The sequence below is a fragment of the Mirounga leonina genome, unplaced genomic scaffold (assembly GCF_011800145.1).
Source record: "Mirounga leonina isolate KUSES-001 unplaced genomic scaffold, KU_Mleo_1.0 Mir_200, whole genome shotgun sequence".
In the NCBI taxonomy this organism is placed as follows: domain Eukaryota; kingdom Metazoa; phylum Chordata; class Mammalia; order Carnivora; family Phocidae; genus Mirounga; species Mirounga leonina.
The window spans coordinates 25,747,459-25,768,853 of record NW_023270503.1 but is presented as its reverse complement, the minus strand read 5'-3'; the positions used below and the strand labels follow the sequence as shown (position 1 = coordinate 25,768,853).

Sequence of the window (21,395 nt, the reverse complement as noted above, 5' to 3'; positions counted from 1 at the left end):
TAAATCCCAGTCTTGACAAAGTCCTACAGCATTCTCCTATGGAAATCTAGCTTCCTGACCTCCATGTCCCGCCACTCTTCCCCCCTCACTCATTCCAGTCCTGCCACAATGGCCTCCCCGCTGTCCCCAGTCTCAGGGCCTTTGTATTTGCTGTTCCCAATGCCTCAATAGCTGTTCTCCCAGATAACTGCTTAGCTTACTCCATCACTCTCTTCAGGTCTTTGCCAGATCGTTACTCTATCAGTAAGGCCTTCCCTAACCCTACTCTCACCCACCTCTGCAATAAAAAATATCACCATCACCCTCCACCTCAGTATATCTTATTCCCCTTCTCTGCTTTGTATTTCTCTAAAGCATCTACATACTGTGTCTTTATATATATGTATGTATGTATTTTTTTATTTATTTATTTTTTTACTAGTTTATTTGCTTGACTGTCCACAGAGAACAGGAATCTTCTGTCTTTTCTATTGATTGCTGTTTCGCTAAAAGCAGTCTTACACACAAAAAAGCACTCAGTAAACCTGTTGAATGAATAAGTGAATTCTTTTTTCTCTTCAATCGCTGAAGGAGAGCTTTGGAGAAAAGGGTGAGAAGAGAAACTCAATTCTCCGTCTGATAGGAAGAAAAGGTGCTTCCAGGCACTTACCTGCTCCCCGACTGGGAGGGTCCCGGGCTGGGGGAGGTGGTCTATTACTCTGTAGCGACGGGGAGGCTGAGGTGGGTGGAGGAGGCGCTAGGCCTCTGACAGGCCCCGATGTCTTCCTATGCAAAGAATTGTGTCTCTGTGGCAGCTCAGGGGCTGACTCATTAGTGGGACTGGAGGGTCCATTGGGGACCCCAGGAGGCTGGCGGTAAGGCGGAGGAGGAGGAGCCAGAGACTGGCCACTTGGTCCCGTTCTGATATTCCCAGGGGAAGGGGGTGGTTTCACTGGGGGTGGAGCAGGAGGTCCCTCCCGACCAGGGTGCAGCCTCTGTCCAGGTGTGGGCGGCAAGGGTTTCTCTCTGTTGTAGGCAGGGGCTTTGCTGCTGTGCATGGGCAGAGGCGTCGGGGGTGCGTTGGCACGCCGCCCCGGGGGTGGCGGAGGAGGGGCAGAGGAGCTGTGCTTCATGCCTGTACTGCTGGTGGTATTAGGCCGAGAGAGGTCCGGTAACGAGGGTCTCTGCATCCGGGGTAGTTCTGGGAGTGAGGCTCGGCTGCCGTCTGTATCATCTTGAGGGCGCCCACTGGCTGTAGACACCGGTGGCCTTGGGGCAGCAGCTCGAGAACTGGGGACTTGTAGGGCTGGCTTACCAGCTAGGTTCTCTACAAATACACCAGGTAGCATGCGATCAACAGAGCTAGATACGTGTTAGTCAGTATCTCTGCTTCACCCAGCCTCCTTAGTGTAACCTGCACGGTAGCAGGTTAAATACCTGTATAGTTCTGGATTTTAATCTGGTTTCAGGCTCAGGGCTCACTGACAAATACTGCTGATACAAGTTGAACACATTTTTACTTAACCCCTCAGCTTTGGCTTTATTCTGCTCTGTAACTCCTCCCCTGCTCCCACTTCTCCTTCCTCCCACCTCTACCACACACCTGAACCCTAGATGACCCACTTGGGACTAGTCAGAAATTAACGCACTTGGGAAATACCCTAAGAAAGTACTGATCAGATACCTGAAACGTCCTTGGCTCCCACAGGTCGGAGCTTCGGCACTCCCCCTTGGAAGAGACCTCCCTTGGGCTGCAGGGCAGCTGCTCCAGAGCCATAAGCACCACTGCTTCCTTTTGGTTCTGGAAAGCATACCATTAGGGTTTTCACTTCACATGCTGGGAGCTGGTGAGCAAGTCAATCCTGAGTAGAAACCCCTCCTCTATTTAGGCTTTAATTTGAAAACAAAGCGACCCTGCTTTTGCATTAAAAAAAAAAAAAAAAAAAAAAGGCTAGGCCTCTCAGCTCCACACCTTCAGGTAGAGATGAAACTCTTCACTGTGATGAAAGAGAAAGAACATAAGGAACAAGGAGCCAAACTTCCCTCATTTAGGAAAGGCAAAGAGAAAACCAGGATCAAGACACTTTCAGCAGAGTTCTCTGGGCTCTCCTCTCCAAGTCCCATATGGTAAGGGGGCCAGGGACTTAGGGATCCAGGTGTGAGCAAACTCTCCAGAGGCCTATCAGAATGGACACTTGTGGCAATTATAAAATCTTCACTAGCTTCAGCTTAGTGGTTTTTAGTGACACGATGGTCTCCTCAGAGAACAGCCAAGGATGTGCCCTAACGAGAGCACTAGTTACCGTAGGAGATGGGAGTCTTTCCCCAGAGAATACTTCCCAAAGGTCAAAAAGAAACTTCTAAGGTATTCAAATAAAAAGATGTGAAGACAGCCAAAGAACATTCAAAGAAAACTCTCCTAAAGGACAAAATGTTCCCAACAAAAATGACAGCCAAGTCTCCAAGTCAATCCTGGGATCCTGGTGGCTCACTAGGAAATGAAGATTATTAGACTCACTCTCAAGGATGGGAGCACTCCGATCATTAATGTTGGTCACCTTCTTCAGCTTGGTCCCTTTGCAGATGTCCTGTAAGAGGGCACCTCGATTCCGCTGCTCATCTCTACTCAGCTTGGGCTGCTCTGTGTGTGCCTAGAGGAAGAGGGGAAAATATAACTATTCATCCTAAATAGTTCCCTCTATCAGGAGCTTGGGATAAATACCTTAAGCAAGCTGGATTTCATTAATGCCTCTCTAACCTAATCAGATCCTGCACCAAATATCCGTACCAATGTGCGCTCTCATTCTTCTTAGTCCTTCTTCTGTTGTGCCTTCTGTGAAGGGTGCAGGTCCTATTCAGAAGCTCCCAAAAGGAGGCCTTATCTGGGGCACCTGGGTGGCTCAGTCAGTTAAGTGTCCAACTTTTGATTTCAGCTCAGGTCATGATCTTGAGGTCATGAGATCAAGCCCGGGCGTAGAGCCTGCTTGGGATTTTTCTCTCTCCCTCCTCCCAACCCTCCCCCCCGCAATCTCTCTCTCTTTAAAAAAAAAAAAAAAGAGGCCTTAAGTAATACTGAGTACCTGTGTGCTGGGCTTGTGTGTTAGAAGCTTTACATGTATGAATGCAAACACTGACTGAGTCCCTACTATGCCTCAGGCTAAGCATGTTACTTCCATTATCTCATTTAAATCTTGAAATATTTTTATGAAATAAGTATTATTATCATAACCCATTTGGAAAGTGCAAATAGTTGAAATGTTTCCTGAGGCTATGCACCCAATAAATAGTAAAGCAAGGATTCCAACCCAGTTGATTCCAAAATGCCTATTGTATCTCAACTAACAGACCTTATTGCTTCCCTATTACTTTATATTCCTTTTTTTTTTTTTTAAAGATTATTTATTTATTTGACAGAAAAAGAGAGAGATAGCGAGAGCTGGAACACAAGCAGGGAGAGTGGGAGAGGGAGAAGCAGGCTTCCCACCGAGCAGGGAGCCTGATGCAGGGCTCGATCCCAGGACCCCAGGATCATGACCTGAGCCGAAGGCAGACGCTTAACGACTGAGCCACCCAGGCGCCCCCTTATTACTTTATATTCTAAACAATGCTATAAAATAGACCATACTGGGGCACCTGGATGGCTCAGTCGCTTAGATGTCCGAGTCTTGGTTCCAGCTCAGGTCATGATCTTGGGGTCATGAGATCAAGCCCCGTGGCATGCTCCACACTCAGTGTGGAGTCTGCTTGTCCCTCTCCCTCTGCTCCTCCCCCTGCTCATGTGCACAAACTCTCTCTCAAATAAACGAGTCAATAAAATCTTTTAAAAATAAAGTAACATAAAATAAAATAGCCGTATTATTCCCATTCCAAAGATGAGGAAATGAAGGTTTAGAAAAGTTAATGTCACATAGTTAGTAAATGCAGAGCTGGTCTGATTATGTCAAAGCCCATGCCTTTCCCATTTACCCTATGGTCTCTTCCAACATCCTATTTCTTTTTGAGTTCTTCACCCTCCACCTACCTCTTAAATGCCATTTCAGAGTCCTATCCTCAGCCTCCATCTAAATCCCCCCGAGCAAGCTCACCTGGTCACAGGGTTTGAATATTGCTGAAAAGCCCAAGTATCTCAAATCTTTGTATCTCATCGCCACTCCTGGCCCTGAGCTTCACACCCATATGTGCCAATGTCCACAGGACATCTTCAAATGAATATCCCACATATACCTAAAATGCAACACATCAGACCATGTTCCTTACACAATTTTTAAATGTAGAGCTTTTTAAATTAACCACACAGTGGAATTTTTTGGAAACCATTAAAAAATGATTCTAAAATCCATCTGGAAGATTAAGTATAGGAAAAAAACTAAGAAAATGGGACTAGTACCACCAAAAGCTAGGACCAGGAGCACAGGGACAGACAGCCAGATAAATGGAAAACAGAAAAGTCCATAAACAAACCTACGTCTACATAAGAAATAATAAAAGTGGGGGTGCCTGGGTGGCTCAGTCAGTTAAGTATCTGCCTTCGGCTCAGGTCATGATCCCGGGGTCCTGGGATAGAGCCCCATGTCAGGCTCCCTGCTCAGCGGGGAGTCTGCTTCTCCCTCTCCCTCCAACCCTCCCCTCTGCCCATGCTCTCACTAGTTCTCTCCCTCTCTCTTTTAAATAAATAAATAAAAATTCTTAAAAAGAAAAAAAGAAATAATAAAAGTGTATTCCAGCAGTGCAGAAAACACAGACTATTAAATATAAGCTACTAATAATAACTGGCTAAGTTTGGAGAAAAAACAATCAAGTTAAATCCCTACCTTATAGCTTACTCTCAAATTCTAGTTGAGTTATAAAACATAAATGTAAAAAACACCCAGAGTACTATATGAAAAAAATAGGTAAGGGGAAGGACATGACAACTAAAATACAAGGAAAGACTGGAAGACTTGTTTATTATAAATTATTTACTTAGGAATATAGTAAGTCAATGATAGACTGGAAGGAAAAAGTCATCTGTGACACACAAAGGTAGTGTCCTAACTCTATGCAACATTAACATAAAGATGACTTATAAATCAATAGGATAATAAGCAAAGGATATAAACACTGTGTAAAAGAAATCCTGGAGCCAGCAAATATGGAAAAAAAAATTTAAAATGCAGGCTAAAACACAGTATCATTATTTACCAATGAAACTGGTAAAAGTTAAAATTATAACAGGAGACTGCTAGCTTCATGAAGGCAGGGTCTACGGCTCACTGTTGTACAGTGCCTGGCACACGGAGGATGCTCAAAAAAATGCGCAGAATACGTAACTTCGTATGGTGGTCGTAAGGATTGAGGGGAACAGGTACTCTTTTGTATTATCTGGAGGAAGCTAAATTAGTATGATCTTTCCAGTTTATGTATCAAACACCTTTTTTTTTTTTTGAGAGATGGTGGGGAGGGGCAAAGAGATAGGGAGAGAAAGAATCTTAAGCAGGCTCCACACCAAATGCAGAGCCCGACACAGGGCTGGATCTCACCACCCTGAGATCATGACCTGAACCGAAATCAAGAGATAAGACACTTAACCGACTGATCCACCCAAGCACCCCTTGTACCAAACACCTTTAAAAAGTCTACACAAGGGGCGCCTGGGTGGCTCAGTCATTAAGCATCTTCCTTCGGCTCAGGTCATGATCCCAGGGTCCTGGGATTGCGCCCCGCGTCTGGCTCCCTGCTCCGCGGGAAGCCTGCTTCTCCCCTCTCCCACTCCCCCTGCTTGTGTTCCCTCTCTTACTGTGTCTCTCTCTGTCAAATAAATAAATAAAACCTTAAAAAAAAAATTAAAAAATTAAAAAAATAAAAAGTCTACACAAGAATTGTACCTACGAATTAACTTTAAGAAAACAACTAGAGAAGGGGCGCCTGGGTGGCTCAGTTGGTTAAGCGACTGCCTTCGGCTCAGGTCATGATCCTGGAGTCCCGGGATCGAGTCCCGCATCGGGCTCCCTGCTCAGCGGGGGGTCTGCTTCTCCCTCTGACCCTCTTCCCTCTCGTGCTCTCTGTCTCTCATTCTCTCTCTCTCAAATAAATAAATAAAATCTTTAAAAAAAAAAAAAAGAAAGAAAACAACTAGAGAAGTACACAAAGATGTTATTAATAGCATAAAACTGAAAATAATCTACAAGTTCAATCAAAAGGAACACTGATGGCATAAGCATAGAAGGGAAAATGCCAGTTAAGCTCTTAACGATGTTGAAGTATCTTTAGACAGCAAATGTTTGACACAATCAAGTAAAGAATATTACAAAACATTTAACAAGATTAATATTCTCTTCTATATAATAGGAATAATAGTAAAACCTATCTCACCAGGTAGTTTTGACAATTAAATGAGATAATAACACTTCTCAAGGGCTTAGCACAGTGTCTGGTGCTCAATAAGCAGTAGTTGTATTGAAAGAAAAAAAGGTACAGACATACTGAATATTTCCAGAAGGATATATACACTAATATCAACAAAAGTTAATTTGGGGTAATAATTCTTTATATTTATTTGAATTTTCTAGTTTTGCTATAATAAATATGTAAAATATATAAAATGTTAACAAAGATTAATTATTAATAGCTTAATATTTTCTATTTTTGTTGGCATTCTCTAATTTTTGCCACAGTTAGTACAGTAAAAAAAAATTTTTAATGATATCACTAACCATTTAATGATGTAAAAAGCCATTCACCATGTATTAATGAGTAAGAGCAGATTAGAACTCAGTACACATAGCAGCGTGGGGGAGGGAGAAAAAGGAAAAAAATCAGTAGGTACATATAGCACAGCCTACTTTAAAAGAGTAGGAGATAAAAGGAAGGAAGGAGGGAAAGGATATACACAAAACTATTATGAATGGCTGGATTACGGGTAATAGCTCTTTTATCCTTACCCACAGTTCATAAATCATCTTTTTTTTAAGTAAATTCTACGCCCACTGTGGGACTCAAACTCACAACTCTGAGATCAAAAGTTCCACGCTCTACCAAATGAGCCAGCCAGGCGCCCCAGCCATGGTTCATAAATTTCTTGAATATATTACTTTTGTAAAGAGAAAATTATTAAAACATTACTCAACATATCTAAAATTGAGTTCACATCCTCCTCCACAAACCTCGCTTTGTAAATGGCACCATCATTCAATCCCCCAAACTACAGTTGTTCCAACCTCCTTCCTCTTCCTTGCATCAGTCACCAAATCCGTCAGATTTTACTGTCTCTCGTAATCTTCCATCCTTATGGCGTTAGTGCAAACTCTCAGATTTTCAACTGTAATAGGCTTCTATCTCCAAGTCTTGACTTCCCTGTCTCCAGTCTCAACCCCAAGCCACTGTCCACACTGTGAAGGATGACATTTCTGACACAGGCCCAGTCAGGTGATTCCTGCTGCTGACAATACACTACCTCCCCATCGCTGCCCAGAGAAAAAGCCAAAACCCTCTGCCTTTGCCTCTGGCTTCATCTCCCACCAAGCCCCTCAAGCCATGATCCAATCCTGGGTATGCTTTCCCACAAATCAGCACCCTTTCATTCTACTTCCTCAATACCAAGTGCCTGCCCTCCCTCTTCTCTTTCTGGCTAAACACTACTCATCTTTTAAAACTCTGCTCAAGTATCACCTCCTGGCTAGAAGCTTTCTCTGACTGCCTCCACTCCCTCCAGCCAGTATGTGAGGCATGCTTCTTTGTGGCCTTCATTTATCTCTGCAAAGCATGGAATTTCCCTGTTGACTTGTCTATCTTGCCCATTGTGCTGGGAGCCTTCGAAGGCAGAAGTTGTCTCTTTTCTGGTTGATGATATTACAGATTACTTTTATTTGCTTCTTTTTCTTATCTGCATGTTTTCCCTCTCCTTCTTTTAATTATATAAATAAAGCTTGTTGGGAAAGACTCAAGCAATATAGAAGCATAAAGTAAAATTATCTGGATTTTCTAAGTCGTATGCGTAGCCAATCTCTGAAACTCAGTAAACCCCCAACAAAAGGCTATTGAGTAAATGACTAAGACAGCACAATGCAGGGCAGTAATCCAAGAGGTTACAGAGAGCCAAGGATATATTCTGGGTCCTTGCATCCCACTATAACCAGAGCAGCTCTGCTTTTATCTACTTCACTTATTAGACTTCCATCTAAGTGTAATTTCCATGTAAAATTTCATCCAGAAAGGGGGTTCATACATATCCTCAAACAAAAGGTCTAAAAACAAGAACTTATGGAAAAAAACAAGTTGGCAGACCTAACTCTAGTCCTAGTTCTAAAATAAATTAGCTACGCAAATCACTTTTCCTCTTTAAGGCAGTACTTCTCATCTGTTAAATACCTAACACACACATACACCAACACTTTAGGGCACTATTTCTCATCTGTTATATAACAACCCCCTCCCCCCAAGGTATTCATTCCCTAAGTTCCTTTCGCTTCTAAATTTTACAAAATTGAATAAAGCAGGGACACCTGGTTGTTTCAGTCAGTAGAGCATGCAGTTCTTGATCTCAGGGGTGTGAGTTCAATGTAGAGATTACTTAAAAATAAAATCTTAAGGGGTGCCTGGGTGGCTCAGTCAGTTAACTGTCCAACTCTTGGTTTTGGCTCAGGACATGATCTTCAGGGTCGTGAGATCGAGCCCCATGTCGGGCTCTGTGCTCACCTTGGAGTCTGCTTGAGATTCTCTCTCTCCTTCTGCCCCCTCCCTACTCTCTCTCTCAAAATAGTAATACCTTTTTAGGGTGCCTGGGTGGCTCAGTTGGTTAAGCGACTGCCTTCGGCTCAGGTCATGATCCTGGAGTCCCTGGATCGAGTCCCGCATCGGGCTCCCTGCTCAGCAGGGAGTCTGCTTCTCCCTCTGACCCTCCCCCCTCTCATGTGCTCTCTCTCATTCTCTCTCTAATAAATAAATAAAATCTTTAAAAAAAATAATAATAATAATACCTTTTTAAAAATTAAAAAATAAAATAAAAAAAAATAAAAATTAAAAAAAAATGAGACACAGCACCCAGGTTGCTTCTTTCTCATGTGACACCAGATATCACAATCCACATATAGTAAAAGCGGTTGCCTACTTGGTTCAGAAACCACACTGCTTTTTTGTCCTCCCATTATCAAACCTTTAAGTCTTCTTAATAGTATTTTCCAGAAATTCCTTTCTTTTTTGATGGGCTGATAGACTTGATGGACTTGGCTTTAGGATGAACTGTTTGGAGTAGAAGAGGAGGAGATGAATAGTAGCAAGAAACAACCACTAGGAGTTGCCATCCCTTTCCTCAATGATGCCAGAGAAATGCTGTACTGACCTTTATAGAACAAATAGTTTTAGGGGCAAAAGACAAGTTCCTACTGTGATGTGACCTGTCCAAATCTCCATTTAGACTGAACCAGGAAAAGAAAACAAGATAAGCCATTACAGTACTAAGAGGATCTCTCAGAAATCAGAACTAGTTAATGAAGGCAGACTTCACTTAGCTATTCTCTATCTTTCTACACCACATATCTTTGAGTAGAGTATGCCTTACACCAGGAAGCCCTAAGTATCCATGAAGGTTCTGAGAGACCCAGGTGGAAAGATTACCTACCTGATTAGAAGTGGGCGGTGGAGGAGGACCAGGGGGCGGTGGAGGGGGTGGAGGAATTGGCATCCTTGCCCTGCTCGCAGTTGGCACTGCTTTCTCTCCGTTTTAATTTGCAGCTTTAGGTCACTCATATACCTGCAATGAAATGTAAATTCAATGAGAACAACTCTGCCATCAGAAACACTGAGTACCCAGGAGAATTAGGGGACAGGGCATGACATGAGAGAGAAACTAAGCACCTCATCTCCTAGTTCCTCTGTGATAGAGTCCAGGGCTTGGTAAACTTTTTTTGTAAAAGGCCAGATAATAAATACTAATAGTGGGGCACCTGGGGGGCTCAGTCTGACTCTGGATTTTGGCTCAGGTCATGATCTCAGGGTCGTGAGATCAAGCCCCGCATTAGGCTCTGTGCTGGGTGTGGAGCCTGCTTAAGGTTCCCTCCCTCTGCCCCTCTCCCTCTCCCTAAAAAAAAAAAAAAAATTAATATTTTAGGCTTTACAGGCCACATATGGTCTCTGTCACATTTTATTCTTTATTTTGACATTTTTTTTAATAATAAGGCTTTATTTTTTAGAGCAGTTTCAGGTTCACAGCAAAATTGAGCAGAGAAGTACAGAGAGTACCCATATACTCCTGTTTCCCCTACACACACACACACACACACGGCCTCCCCCACTATCTACATCCTGCAGTTGGACATTTGATACAATCGATACCTCATTACCACCCAAAGTCAGAGAGATCCAGTCTCTGGATGGCGACAAAATGGTAGCCAGGTTTTTTCTACAGTTGGGTGACCATGGGTCTGCCATCTAGTTTCTTGTTATGCCCATATGTAATAATGAAGCTTTCACACTGGCTCAGCAGCACAACAAAATGGAAACCTATGCAGACATTATTGGTTCTGAAGATAACCACTAATGAAGACTATGAAAGCATCGCCTTATATTTTAAAGGAGAAAAAAGACATTTTCAGGCTGGAAAATTCTTCTTGCTGTGTGGCCAATATTCACGAGCACTTAAACATTTCCTCAAATGTCCAAGCTCAGAAGATAATACGGCAACAGAAATGGCAATTGAAACTGTTGGTCAGGCCAAAGATGAACTGCTGACCAGTCTGCCAACAGACCATCTGATGGGAGAGAGTGATGGCATGCCTAAGGATGCCAAGTACCTGTTCCGCTTGTACATGGCCCTGAAGCAATACCGAGAGACCGCCTGGACCACCATCATCATTGCCAGAGAACAGCAGTCTGCCGGAAACTATCAGAATGCTCACGACCTTCTCTTTAGCATGTATGCAGGACTTAAATCCCAGATCAAAATTCCCTCTGAGATGGCCACCAACCTCATGGTTCTGCACATATGATTCAGCATCTTCTGTACTAGTGAAGATTCATGTTAAAAACAGAGATCATATGAAAGGGGCACGTACGCTTATTCGGGTGGCCAACATCAGCAAGTTTCCGTCACACATTGTGCCAATCCTGACGTCCATGGTGATCGAGTGTCACCGAGAAGGCCTCAAGAACTCTGCTTTCAGCTTTGCAGCCATGTTGATGAGGCCTGAGTACCACAACAAAATAGATGCCAAATACAAAAAGAAGATCGAGGCCATGGTCAGGAGACCTGATACATCCGAGACAGAAGAGGCCACAACCCTGTGTCCATTCTGTGAATTTTTTCTCCCAGAGTGTGAACTCCTCTGTCCTGGATGTAAAATAACATCCCATATTGCATTGCAACAGGTCAACACATGTTGAAGGATGACTGGACTGTGTCCACATTGCGACTTCCCTGCTCTATACTCAGAATTTAAGATCATGTTAAACACTGAAAGCACATGTCCTATGTGTTCAGAAAGATTAAACTTCGCTCAACTAAAAAAATCTCAGACTGTACCCAGTACCTGCGAACAGAGGTGGAGCAGTGAGTGGCCTGTGCAGGAGGCCAAGTTTCTACCCCTGGTGGTTTCTGGATACAGAAAAAAGAAAGACTCTCAGGTCATAGACACTGTACAGTTGCCATTGTAGAGTGGCAAAACAGTGACATATAGCCTTGCTGTTTATTATACTTCATAGAGTTCCTATTCAAAGTCTTACATATTCTATGCTCTACACTGTTAATAGTAGCCCATGATGTAACTATAAATATTCAACTTTTTGATAACCTTTATATTTTGAAATATCTCCTTTAAAATAAAATCGTTGATTAGATATTGGCAACCTGTATTTTATATATTTGGACAAATGTATAATGACAACTACACACATTGTAGCATCATACAGAATAGTTTCACTGCCCTAAAAATCTGTGTCTGCCTATTTATCCCTCCTTTCCCCCAACCACTGGTCCTTTTTCCTGTTTCCATAGTTTTGTCTTTTCCAGAATGTCATACAGCTGGAATCATATAATATGTAGCCTTTTTCAGATTGGCTTCTTTCAATTAGTAATACGCATTAAGTTTCCTCCATGTCTTTTCATGACTTGATAGCTCTTTTCTTTTTAGTGCTGAATAATATTCCATTGTTTGGATGTACAACAGTTTGTTTATCCATTCACCTACTGAAAGACATCTTCGTTGCTTCCAAGTTTTAACTAATTATAAATAAAGCTGTTATAAATATTCTTGTGCAGGTTTTTGTGGGGACATAAATTTTGGCTCATCTGAGTAAATACCACTGACTGTGATTGCCAGATCCTATGGTAAAGAGTTACACTGTATAATAAACTGCCAAATTGTCTTCCAAGTGGTTGTACCGCTTTGCATTCCCACCAGCAATGAAGGAGAGTTCCTGCTGCTGCACATCCTTGCCAGCATTTGGTGCTCTCAGTGTTTTAGATTTTGGCCATTCTAATAGGTCTGTAGTAGTGCAATTTCACTGTTGTAATTTTTCAATTCTCTGATGACATATGAAGTTGAACTTCTTTTCATACGCTTACTTCCCATCTGTGTATTTTCTTCAGTAAGGTGTCTGTTTAGGTCTTTTGCACAGTTTTCAATATGGTTGTTTTCTAATTGTTGAGTTTTAAGAATTCTTTGTCTGTTTTGGATAACAGTCCTTTATCAGATGTGTCTTTTGCAAATATTTTCTCCCAGTGTGTGGCCTGTCTTCTCATCCTCTTGATTTTTACATTTTAAAACTACATTTTTAGGGGTGCCTGGGTGGCTCAGTCGTTAAGTGTCTGCCTTCGGCTCAGGTCATGATCCCAGGGTCCTGGGATCGAGCCCCGCATCGGGCTCCCTGCTCGGCGGGAAGCCTGCTTCTCCCTCTCCCACTCCCCCTGCTTGTGTTCCCTGTCTCACTGTGTCTCTCTCTGTCAGATACATAAAAATTAAAAAAAAAAAAAAAAAACCTACATTTTTACGTTTTAAAAATGTAAAAACCATTCATGGTTCATGGGCATTATTAAAACAGACTATGGACCAGATCTGATTCGTGGGCCACAGTTTACTGACTCCCAGTATAGTCACATCCTTGGAATCTGATCAGAGCATAAATACCATGTGAGGATTTAGCTACTTATCAGGTCACAAAAAAAACTATACAGCTGTCCTCCTGTTACAGTCTGCTAGTGATCCGCACTTTACAAATGAGACAAACCAGGGAACTGTCTTGCCCTAAGACATTAAAGTGGGGGGCAAAAATAAAACTAAAACTCAAGAACAATAATTCACCCAAAAAGCTGTTCCAAGGAAATTCCACTTCTTGCTCCCCCCTCCAAATCAGAGCCAAAATAACATTATCACTGGGAATACAACTTACAGATGACAAGAAAGGTTCAAGACACGGTAATCAACTTCACGAATTAATCCAGGGAAGAACTGCTTCCAAGCACGGTGATTAATGAGATTAGGACACAGGAAATCTCACAGGTGGCCCCTAGCACAGATGAGAGGCCACGTGCACCAAGCCAAGCCTAAAAGATCAAACCAGCATGGCAATCCACTGAGGAAGTTTGGTTCTGAACTCTTGACACAGGTGATCACAATTTCCCTGTGAATAAAGGAATAACCACTTAAACATTTCCCTCAATGCTCTCAAAACCATTTAAACACTTTCTCAATGATGAAAGTAAAGGGCAAATATTCCAAAGGTTCTAAAAACCAAGAACCTTTAGAGGCAGGTAGAATTTATCAGAAACATGACTGTGAAGGTCTTCACAATCTTAACCCTTCCAATAATGCCACTACAGACTGGATGCCCAAAAGAGCTTTTTGCTCCAATCACAAAGAACTGGACAGTACACTTTGGACAACTAGACTTTGGCTAAATGGTTCCCATGGGGAATGGTGTCTGAACTCACTTCAAGAATTGAGCAGCTGACCATCCTTCAAGGGAAAACACCTTCTGATGTCTGGTTTCAAAGCTAAGTCTAGTTTTTCTTTGCCAGGGATCATACTAGACTTTAAAAACTGATCAAGGGCGCCTGAGTGGCTCAGTTGGTTAAGTGACTGCCTTCGGCTCAGGTCATGATCCCGGGGTCCTGGGATCGAGTCCCACATCGGGCTCGCCCTGCTCTGCGGGGAGCCTGCTTCTCCCTCTGCCTCTTCCTGCCACTCCCCTGCTTGTGCTCTCTCTCTCTGTGTCAAATAAATAAATAAATATTTAAAAAAAATAAAAATAAAAACTGATCAAAACCGGGGCACGTGGGTGGCTCAGTTGGTTAAGTGTCTGCCTTCGACTCAGGTCATATCTCAGGGTCCTGGGACTGAGCCCTGCTTCTCCCTCTCCTGTTGCACGCCCCCCCCCCCCCCCCCCCATGGTCTTTCTAATAAAATCTTTTTTTTTTTTTTTTAAGATTTTATTTATTTGACAGAGAGAGACACAGCGAGAGAGGGAACACAAGCAGGGGGAGTGGGAGAGAGAGAAGCAGGCCTCCTGCCGAGCAGGAAACCTGATGCGGGATGGATCCCAGGACTCTGGGATCATGACCTGAGCTGAACGCAGATGCTTAACGACTAAGCCACCCAGGTGCCCCTCAAATAAATAAAATCTTAAAAAATAAATAAAAATTGATCAAAACAGTAAATCCTCATGATCCATCTATAATGGGGGGGCATGCAAATTTAAAATAAAAGGAAGAGGGGCGCCTGGGTGGCTCAGTTGGTTAAGCGACTGCCTTCGGCTCAGGTCATGATCCTGGAGTCCCGGGATCGAGTCCCGCATCGGGCTCCCTGCTCGGTGGGGAGTCTGCTTCTCCCTCTGACCCTCCTCCCTCTCATGCTCTCTCTCTCTCATTCTCTCTCTCAAATAAATAAATAAAATCTTAAAAAAATAATAAATAAATAATAAAATAAAATAAAAGGAAGATATAGAGAAAAACACTTTCTTCTGTCTGAATTCTCTGGGTTCACTCTGACAGTTCCCCCAAAGCATTTTTTAAAAAAGCTAGCAGAGGGGCATCTGGGTAGCTCAGTTGGTCAAGCATCTGACTTCGGCTCAGGTCATGATCTCAGGGTCCTGGGATCGAGACCTGTGTCGGGTTCTGCACTCGGTAGGGAGTCTGCTTGTCCCTCTCCCTCTCTCCCTTCTCCACTACTCATGCGCTCCCCTCTCTCTCTCCCAAATAAAATCTTTATTTTTACTTTATTTTATTTATTTATTTGACAGAGAGAGACACACCGAAAGAGGGAACACAAGCAGAGGGAGCGGGAGAGGGAGAAGCAGGCTTCCTGTGGAGCAGGGAGCCCGACGTGGGGCTCGATCCCAGGACCCTGGGATCGTGACCCGAGCCGAAGGCAGATGCTTAATGACTGAGCCACTCAGGCGCCCCTCAAATAAAATCTTTAAAAATAAAAAATAAAAAGCTAGCAGAAAACAATAGGAAATAATAATAATCTATTCAGAAACAAACATTTTCAACTAATTCCAGTCACCTCAGTTCCTGCCTTTTCTGAGTTTCCAGTTCTACCTACCTTTGCCATTGCCAGGACTGAAATGGTCTCCTAGAATGATCGGGAAAAGAGACTCAGACAAGTCCCTAATTCTTTTCATATCCACAGGTAATCCAACCTACATGCTACAAAGTAAGAAATCACTTAGAGGAACAACCTTATGCCTAACAGTGAGCACCGTTTATAAGGCAAAACAGTAATTCTCTAGCAAGGCACATCTTTTTTTTTAAAGCAATCCACTGGAGGGGCGCCTGGGTGGCTCAGCTGGTAAGCAACTGCCTTCGGCTCAGGTCATGATCTTGGAGTCCCGGGATCGAGTCCCGCGTCGGGCTCCCTGCTCGGCGGGGAGTCTGCTTCTCCCTCTGACCCTCCTCCCTCTCATGCTGTCTCTCATTCTCTCTCTCGCAAATAAATAAAATCTTAAAAAAAAAAAAATTTTTAAAGCAATCCACTGGAAAAGACCACTAATATAATGCACAGTTACAGATGCCTTCTTAAAATAGGCCCAATTCAAACTCCAATTTCAAAATAGACCCACTTAAAAGAAAAAAAATCACCTTCATCAAGAGACAGGCTTTTGTGCTGACAACCAGCAGTGCTTCTCAACCTTTCTTCTGCCTCCACAAAGACTGCATGAGTGACATGCTATTATTGACACTGAGTATGCAATGATACACTATGGCTGAGTATCACTGCTTCCCATTTTACAGGTGAGGACACTAAAGCTCCAGAAGTGGGAGCAATCGCATGCATGCACACTAGAGAGAAAGACTGATCTAAGGGCACCTACCCAAGATCATTCTGTAGCAAACTGCAGATTTAGGACTCAAATCTAGATCTTCTGATCCCCTGCTATTTCACTAATCACCCCAAAAAACATTTGCAATGGAAACTGGTTTGGTGTAGCAATTTCCTACTATTTTCCCCAAATGAAAATTCAACCCACCCTAAATTTCTATTTTATTAATAGAATACAAACAGCTCTTTCTATGTTTCCCAAGAGCAGCCCAACTTAAGTAAATTTACGTTAATACAACATTCCTTCCCCTGAAAATCCCCAAAAGCTTTATTCAAACTAATTTAATATTGATACAATCACTAAACCAAAGCAGAGGGTCTGCTTTGAGAACTACCTTTAGTTAAAAACAAGTAAACCAAAAACCCTTCATAAAGTTTTATAACAGAATGACAATTTTTTTTAAGTAGGCTCCATGCCCTGCATGGAGCCCAATGCAGGGCTTGAACTCACAACCCTGAGATCAAGACCTGAGCTGATATCAAGAGGCAGACACATAACCAACTGAGTCACCCAGGTGCCCCACAGAATGACAAATTTTAGTGACCAACTACTTTTATTTATTTTTATAAAAAGATTTTATTTAGGGGCGCCTGGGTGGCTCAGTCATAAGCATCTGCCTTCGGCTCAGGTCATGGTCCCAGGGTCCTGGGATTGAGCCCCGCATTGGGCTCCCTGCTCGGAGGGAAGCCTGCTTCTCCCTCCTCCACTCCCCCTGCTTGTGTTCCCTCTCTCGCTGTGTCTCTGTCAAATAAATAAATAAAATCTTAAAAAAAAAAAAAAAGATTTCATTTATTTATTATTCATTTGAGAGAGAGAGCACAAGTGGAGGGGAGAGGCAGAGGGAAAGGGACAAGCAGACTCCCCACTGAGCAGAGAGCCTGATGTGGGACTTGATCCCAGGACCTGGAGATCATGACCTGAGCCAAAGGCAGACGGCCCACTGACTGAGCCACCCAGGCACCCCGACCAACTACTTTTAATCAAAGGACAAATTCAGTCCTTCTGGAAGCACTGTGTACTGCAATTTTTTAAAAAGTAACATTCCTGGGGCGCCTGGGTGGCTCAGTCGTTAGTCTACCTTCAGCTCAGGTCGTGATCCCGGGGTCCTGGGGTCGAACCCCACATCAGCAGGAAGCCTGCTTCTCCCTCTCCCACCCCCCCTGCTTGTGTTCCCTCTCTGTCAAATAAATAAAATCTCTTAAAAAAAAAAAAACATTCCTGAGATTAAACCTAAGAAGAAAAAAAAGGGTTCTTTCCAGAATTTTAAGTATTTCCTTTCTGATCTTTTAAATTAGAACTACAAACCTCACCATCTGTGTTCTTCAGAGTCCTTGATTTTCAGAAATATTGTGAGGCTGCCTCCAGCTCAGCAACACACCAATTCTCATTACCTTTTTAAGCCCTTCTATCTTAGAAACCGTGATAGAATAAGCTATTCACATCCTCAGGAGTCAGTTTCTTTGAAATCAAGTTCAGAGAGCATTATTTCAAATCTTCCTGATGTCAAATTTATCACAGAATTCAGAGATAAGTCTTCATAAAACTCAAGCAATGCACTTTTAAAAAGCACTCTCTTCTATTCCTCAAAACAAAACCTATTTTTCTATTCAATTTCCTAACATTTCATTCCAAATATGTATTCCTACATTTTAAGAGTAGGAGACTTCCCAAGTACAAAGACACTGACCTTTCACATTTGATAAACGAAGAATCCAATTTAGTTGTTGCTTTTTTCATATATTTAAAATTATCTCAAAAGTATTCTAGTTACCACTACCATTTGGGGCCTTTATTCAAATGGCATTCTGCTACTATAAAACTCAAGTTTCAATTGCAAATTATTTTTAAAAGAAAAAAAAAAATTTAATTCTAAATCTAAATGCTATCTACTTACATGCTAAGAGACCTTAGGTAACAGCACTTTCCTTTCATCTCAGCTTTGATTACCAAGTAAATTACAGTTTTTGTATTGAAGTACCCAACAAAATCCCATAGGGGAGAAAAAAAAACTGACCTTAAAAAGTAGGCTCCCTCCCTCAGCAAAGTCTCAAAGGCCTTAGTTTTACCTTACAGGAATCAGTTATATGAATATGAATTTGGGATGTCAATAAGAAAATTCTTTCCTCCCCCCCTTTTTTTTTAAGTACTCTCTATGCCCAACATGGGGCTCAAACTCAGGACCCAGAGATCAAGAGTCACATGCTCTACCGACTGAGCCAGCCAGGCACCCCCCTCTCTTTCTTTCTTAAAGATTTTATTTATTTATTTCAGAAAAGGAGAGAGCGCAAGCATGAGTCGGGGGAGGGGGAAAGGGAGAAGCAGACTCCCTGCTGAGCAGAGAGCCCAATGTGGGGCTTGATCAAAAGACGCTGAGATCATGATCTGAGCAGAAAGCAGATGCTTAACTGACTGAGCCACCCAGGCACCCCCCTCTCCTTTCTTAAATACATGTCCAATTTTTTATTTTTTAAGATTTTATTTTTAAGTAATCTCTACACCCAACGTGGGGCTCGAACTCACAACCCCGAGATCAAGAGTTGAGGGCTCCACCAGCTAAGCCAGCCAGGTGCCCCCATGTTAAAGTCTTTAATATCCTATTAAACCTCTCCCCAATATAAAGAAACAGAGAAGGGACACCTGGCTGGCTCAGTCGGTTAAATGTCTGCCTTCGGCTCAGATTGCGATTCCAAGGTCCTGGGATGGAGGCCCACATTGGGCTCCTCGCTCAGTGGGGAGTCTGCTTCTCCCTCTCCCTCTGCCCCCTTCTCCCCCCACTGGTGCACTCTCTCAAATAAATAAATAAATTTAAAGAAACAGAGAGACAGATGAAAGAGACATTTCAAGATCCTCTCTGAAGGGCGCCTGGGTGGCTCAGATGGTTAAGCGTCTGCCTTCGGCTCAGGTCATGATCCCAGGGTCCTGGGATCGAGTCCCACATCGGGCTCCCGGCTCAGCGGGGAGCCTGCTTCTCCCTCTGACCCTTGCCCCTCTCATGCTGTTTCTCTCTCGCTCTCTAAAAAATAAATAAAATCTTTAAAAAAAAAAAAAAAGATCCTCTCTGAAAGACCAATAACTCTGCCTACTCTTGTCTCCAGATAATCTAAAGAAGAGAGCTGTGTCTTCAAGAGGAAAGATTCTAGACATTCCCCTCAATGGAATTCTGATTCAACAGTTCAAATCAAAATAAATCAAATAGTATCAGAGATGGAACATAAATGTTTGGCAGAAATAGAAAATCAGTTGCTTTGGAACAAAGAAAGTCACAATGCAAAATGGGGTTTGTGTTTGGTGTACTTTAATCCCAGCCAGAAGGAACTATAGCCTTGCCTAATGTGGGTTCAATAATCTAGGTAGGTGGGGTGGCAAGACTTTCCAAGCATAGACATTAAAACCCATTAATGAATCAAATGTTCATTACCACACAACAAAGCCTAGAAACATTCACATCAAACAAGTTCAAAATGAGGGGCGCCTGGATGGCTCAGTCGGTTAAGTGTCTGCCTTAGGCTCAGGTCATGATCCCAGGGTCCTGGGATCAATCCCCACATCAGGTTCTTTGCTCAACAGAGAAGCCTGCTTCTCCCTCTCCCTCTGCCTGCCGCTCCCCCTGCTTGTGCAAGCATGTGTTCTCTCTGACAAATAAATACAATCTAAAAAAAGAAAAAGAGAAAAGGAAGAAACAAGGAGGCTATGTGCTTGGTTTAGTGCTCCAAACGTTTTTAACTTGCTGAATTCATTCATTTATGAATTTATTATCCAGTGAATATTTATTGAGCACCCATCACTTACTCCATTCAATAAATATTTCTCCACTAGGTGCCAAAGCATTGTTGTATAACAATGGTTCTAAGGGGAATGATTCTGTCTCCCAGGAGATATTCGGCAATGTCTAGAGACATTTTTGATTATCATGACTAGGGAGTGTTACTGACCTCTAGTGGATAGAAAACATTCTATAATTCCTAGGACAGCCCCCCCACACAAAGAATCATCTAGTCCAAAATGTCAATAATGCTGAGGTTGATAAACCCAGTTCTAGAGGCTGAACAAGTTTCTACAATCCTAGGGCTTACATTCTAGGGGAAGAGATAAACAAGAAAACAAATAAAATCTCCTATCTCAGTTACTGATAAAAAGAAAGAATCATGAAGGGTTTAAGTAGGAGTATGGAGGAATGTTCTCTTGATAGGGTTGCAGGGAGGGGGGCTGGCTCTCCACAAAGAAGTCTCTCCATGAGCAGAGCAACCCCTATGAACATCTGGGGGAAGAGCACTCCAAGAATTAAAAAACAGCAAGTAAAAAGCCCGAGATGGGAACAAGCTTGACATGTCAGAGAACTAGTAAGAAAGCCAGGGTAGTGAGAACAGAGTACAGACAAGAGTGGTAGAAGGAAATCTGAGACCTTACAGGCCATTCTCCAAATCCCTTAAAACTAGTATCCTTCTCCATCCAATATGCCTATACCAAAGAAGTTTAAACCAACTAACAGTTCCATGCCCAAAGTAAACAAGTTCAATCAGTTATCTCATTAATCCCACAGACTGTACTTGATCGCTTGGTTTAAGCACAGCTAGGGACCCAGATACTAACTGGAAGCCTTCCAGGGTTAAAAATCACCTGATGATAATGTCTGCCTGTCCACCTGCCCTTCAATTTTGCTCCTGAAAAGCAGTACAGCACGGCAAGGTAGGAGTTCATTACCACAGTAAACACAATGGCATCCAGTTCCCAAACCAAAGAACCCCAACATGGGAGAAGTGCCAGGAGCTACCTAAGAGTATTCACATGCCACTCACTCCAGGAGACTAACAAACAGCAGGAGCCAAACAGGTTCCTATACTTACGTGGGAACGGATGTCAACACAGAGTTATGAACACGTTTTTCTGTGTTCTAGGACAGAATATAGTGGAGGGCTTCCACTAAAACATTTTGGTTTCTCTAAATAAAAAGAAACAGACTAGAATAACTTTCATGTTACAGATACCTTACCACCCTTCCCCTAACCCGTGCAAAAAAAGCTTTATATAGTTTTAAAAATAATCCACAGCCCTCTTCTCTCAATGGAGAAGGTGCTACCTTCCCCTTGAAATTCAATTCAGTCAAACCTCCGGTGAAAGATTTCTGT

General features: G+C 42.7%; 1 protein-coding gene across 2 annotated transcripts in view; it reads right to left on the bottom strand.

Moving 5' to 3' along the window:
- WIPF2 (WAS/WASL interacting protein family member 2) overlaps positions 1 to 21,395 on the bottom strand; it is a 47,930-nt gene that overhangs the window by 11,348 nt on the left and 15,187 nt on the right. The window contains exons 2-6 of one of the 2 annotated variants that reach the window (XM_035027058.1): positions 13,339 to 13,569; positions 9,575 to 9,706; positions 2,498 to 2,630; positions 1,664 to 1,780; positions 650 to 1,306 (exon numbers count right to left, since the gene is read on the bottom strand). In XM_035027058.1, the coding sequence (XP_034882949.1) occupies positions 650 to 1,306; positions 1,664 to 1,780; positions 2,498 to 2,630; positions 9,575 to 9,637 (970 nt within the window). In that variant the 5' untranslated portion in view covers positions 9,638 to 9,706; positions 13,339 to 13,569. The remainder of the gene's footprint in view (positions 1 to 649; positions 1,307 to 1,663; positions 1,781 to 2,497; positions 2,631 to 9,574; positions 9,707 to 13,338; positions 13,570 to 21,395) is intronic. The other variant, XM_035027057.1, reaches the window with a different exon arrangement.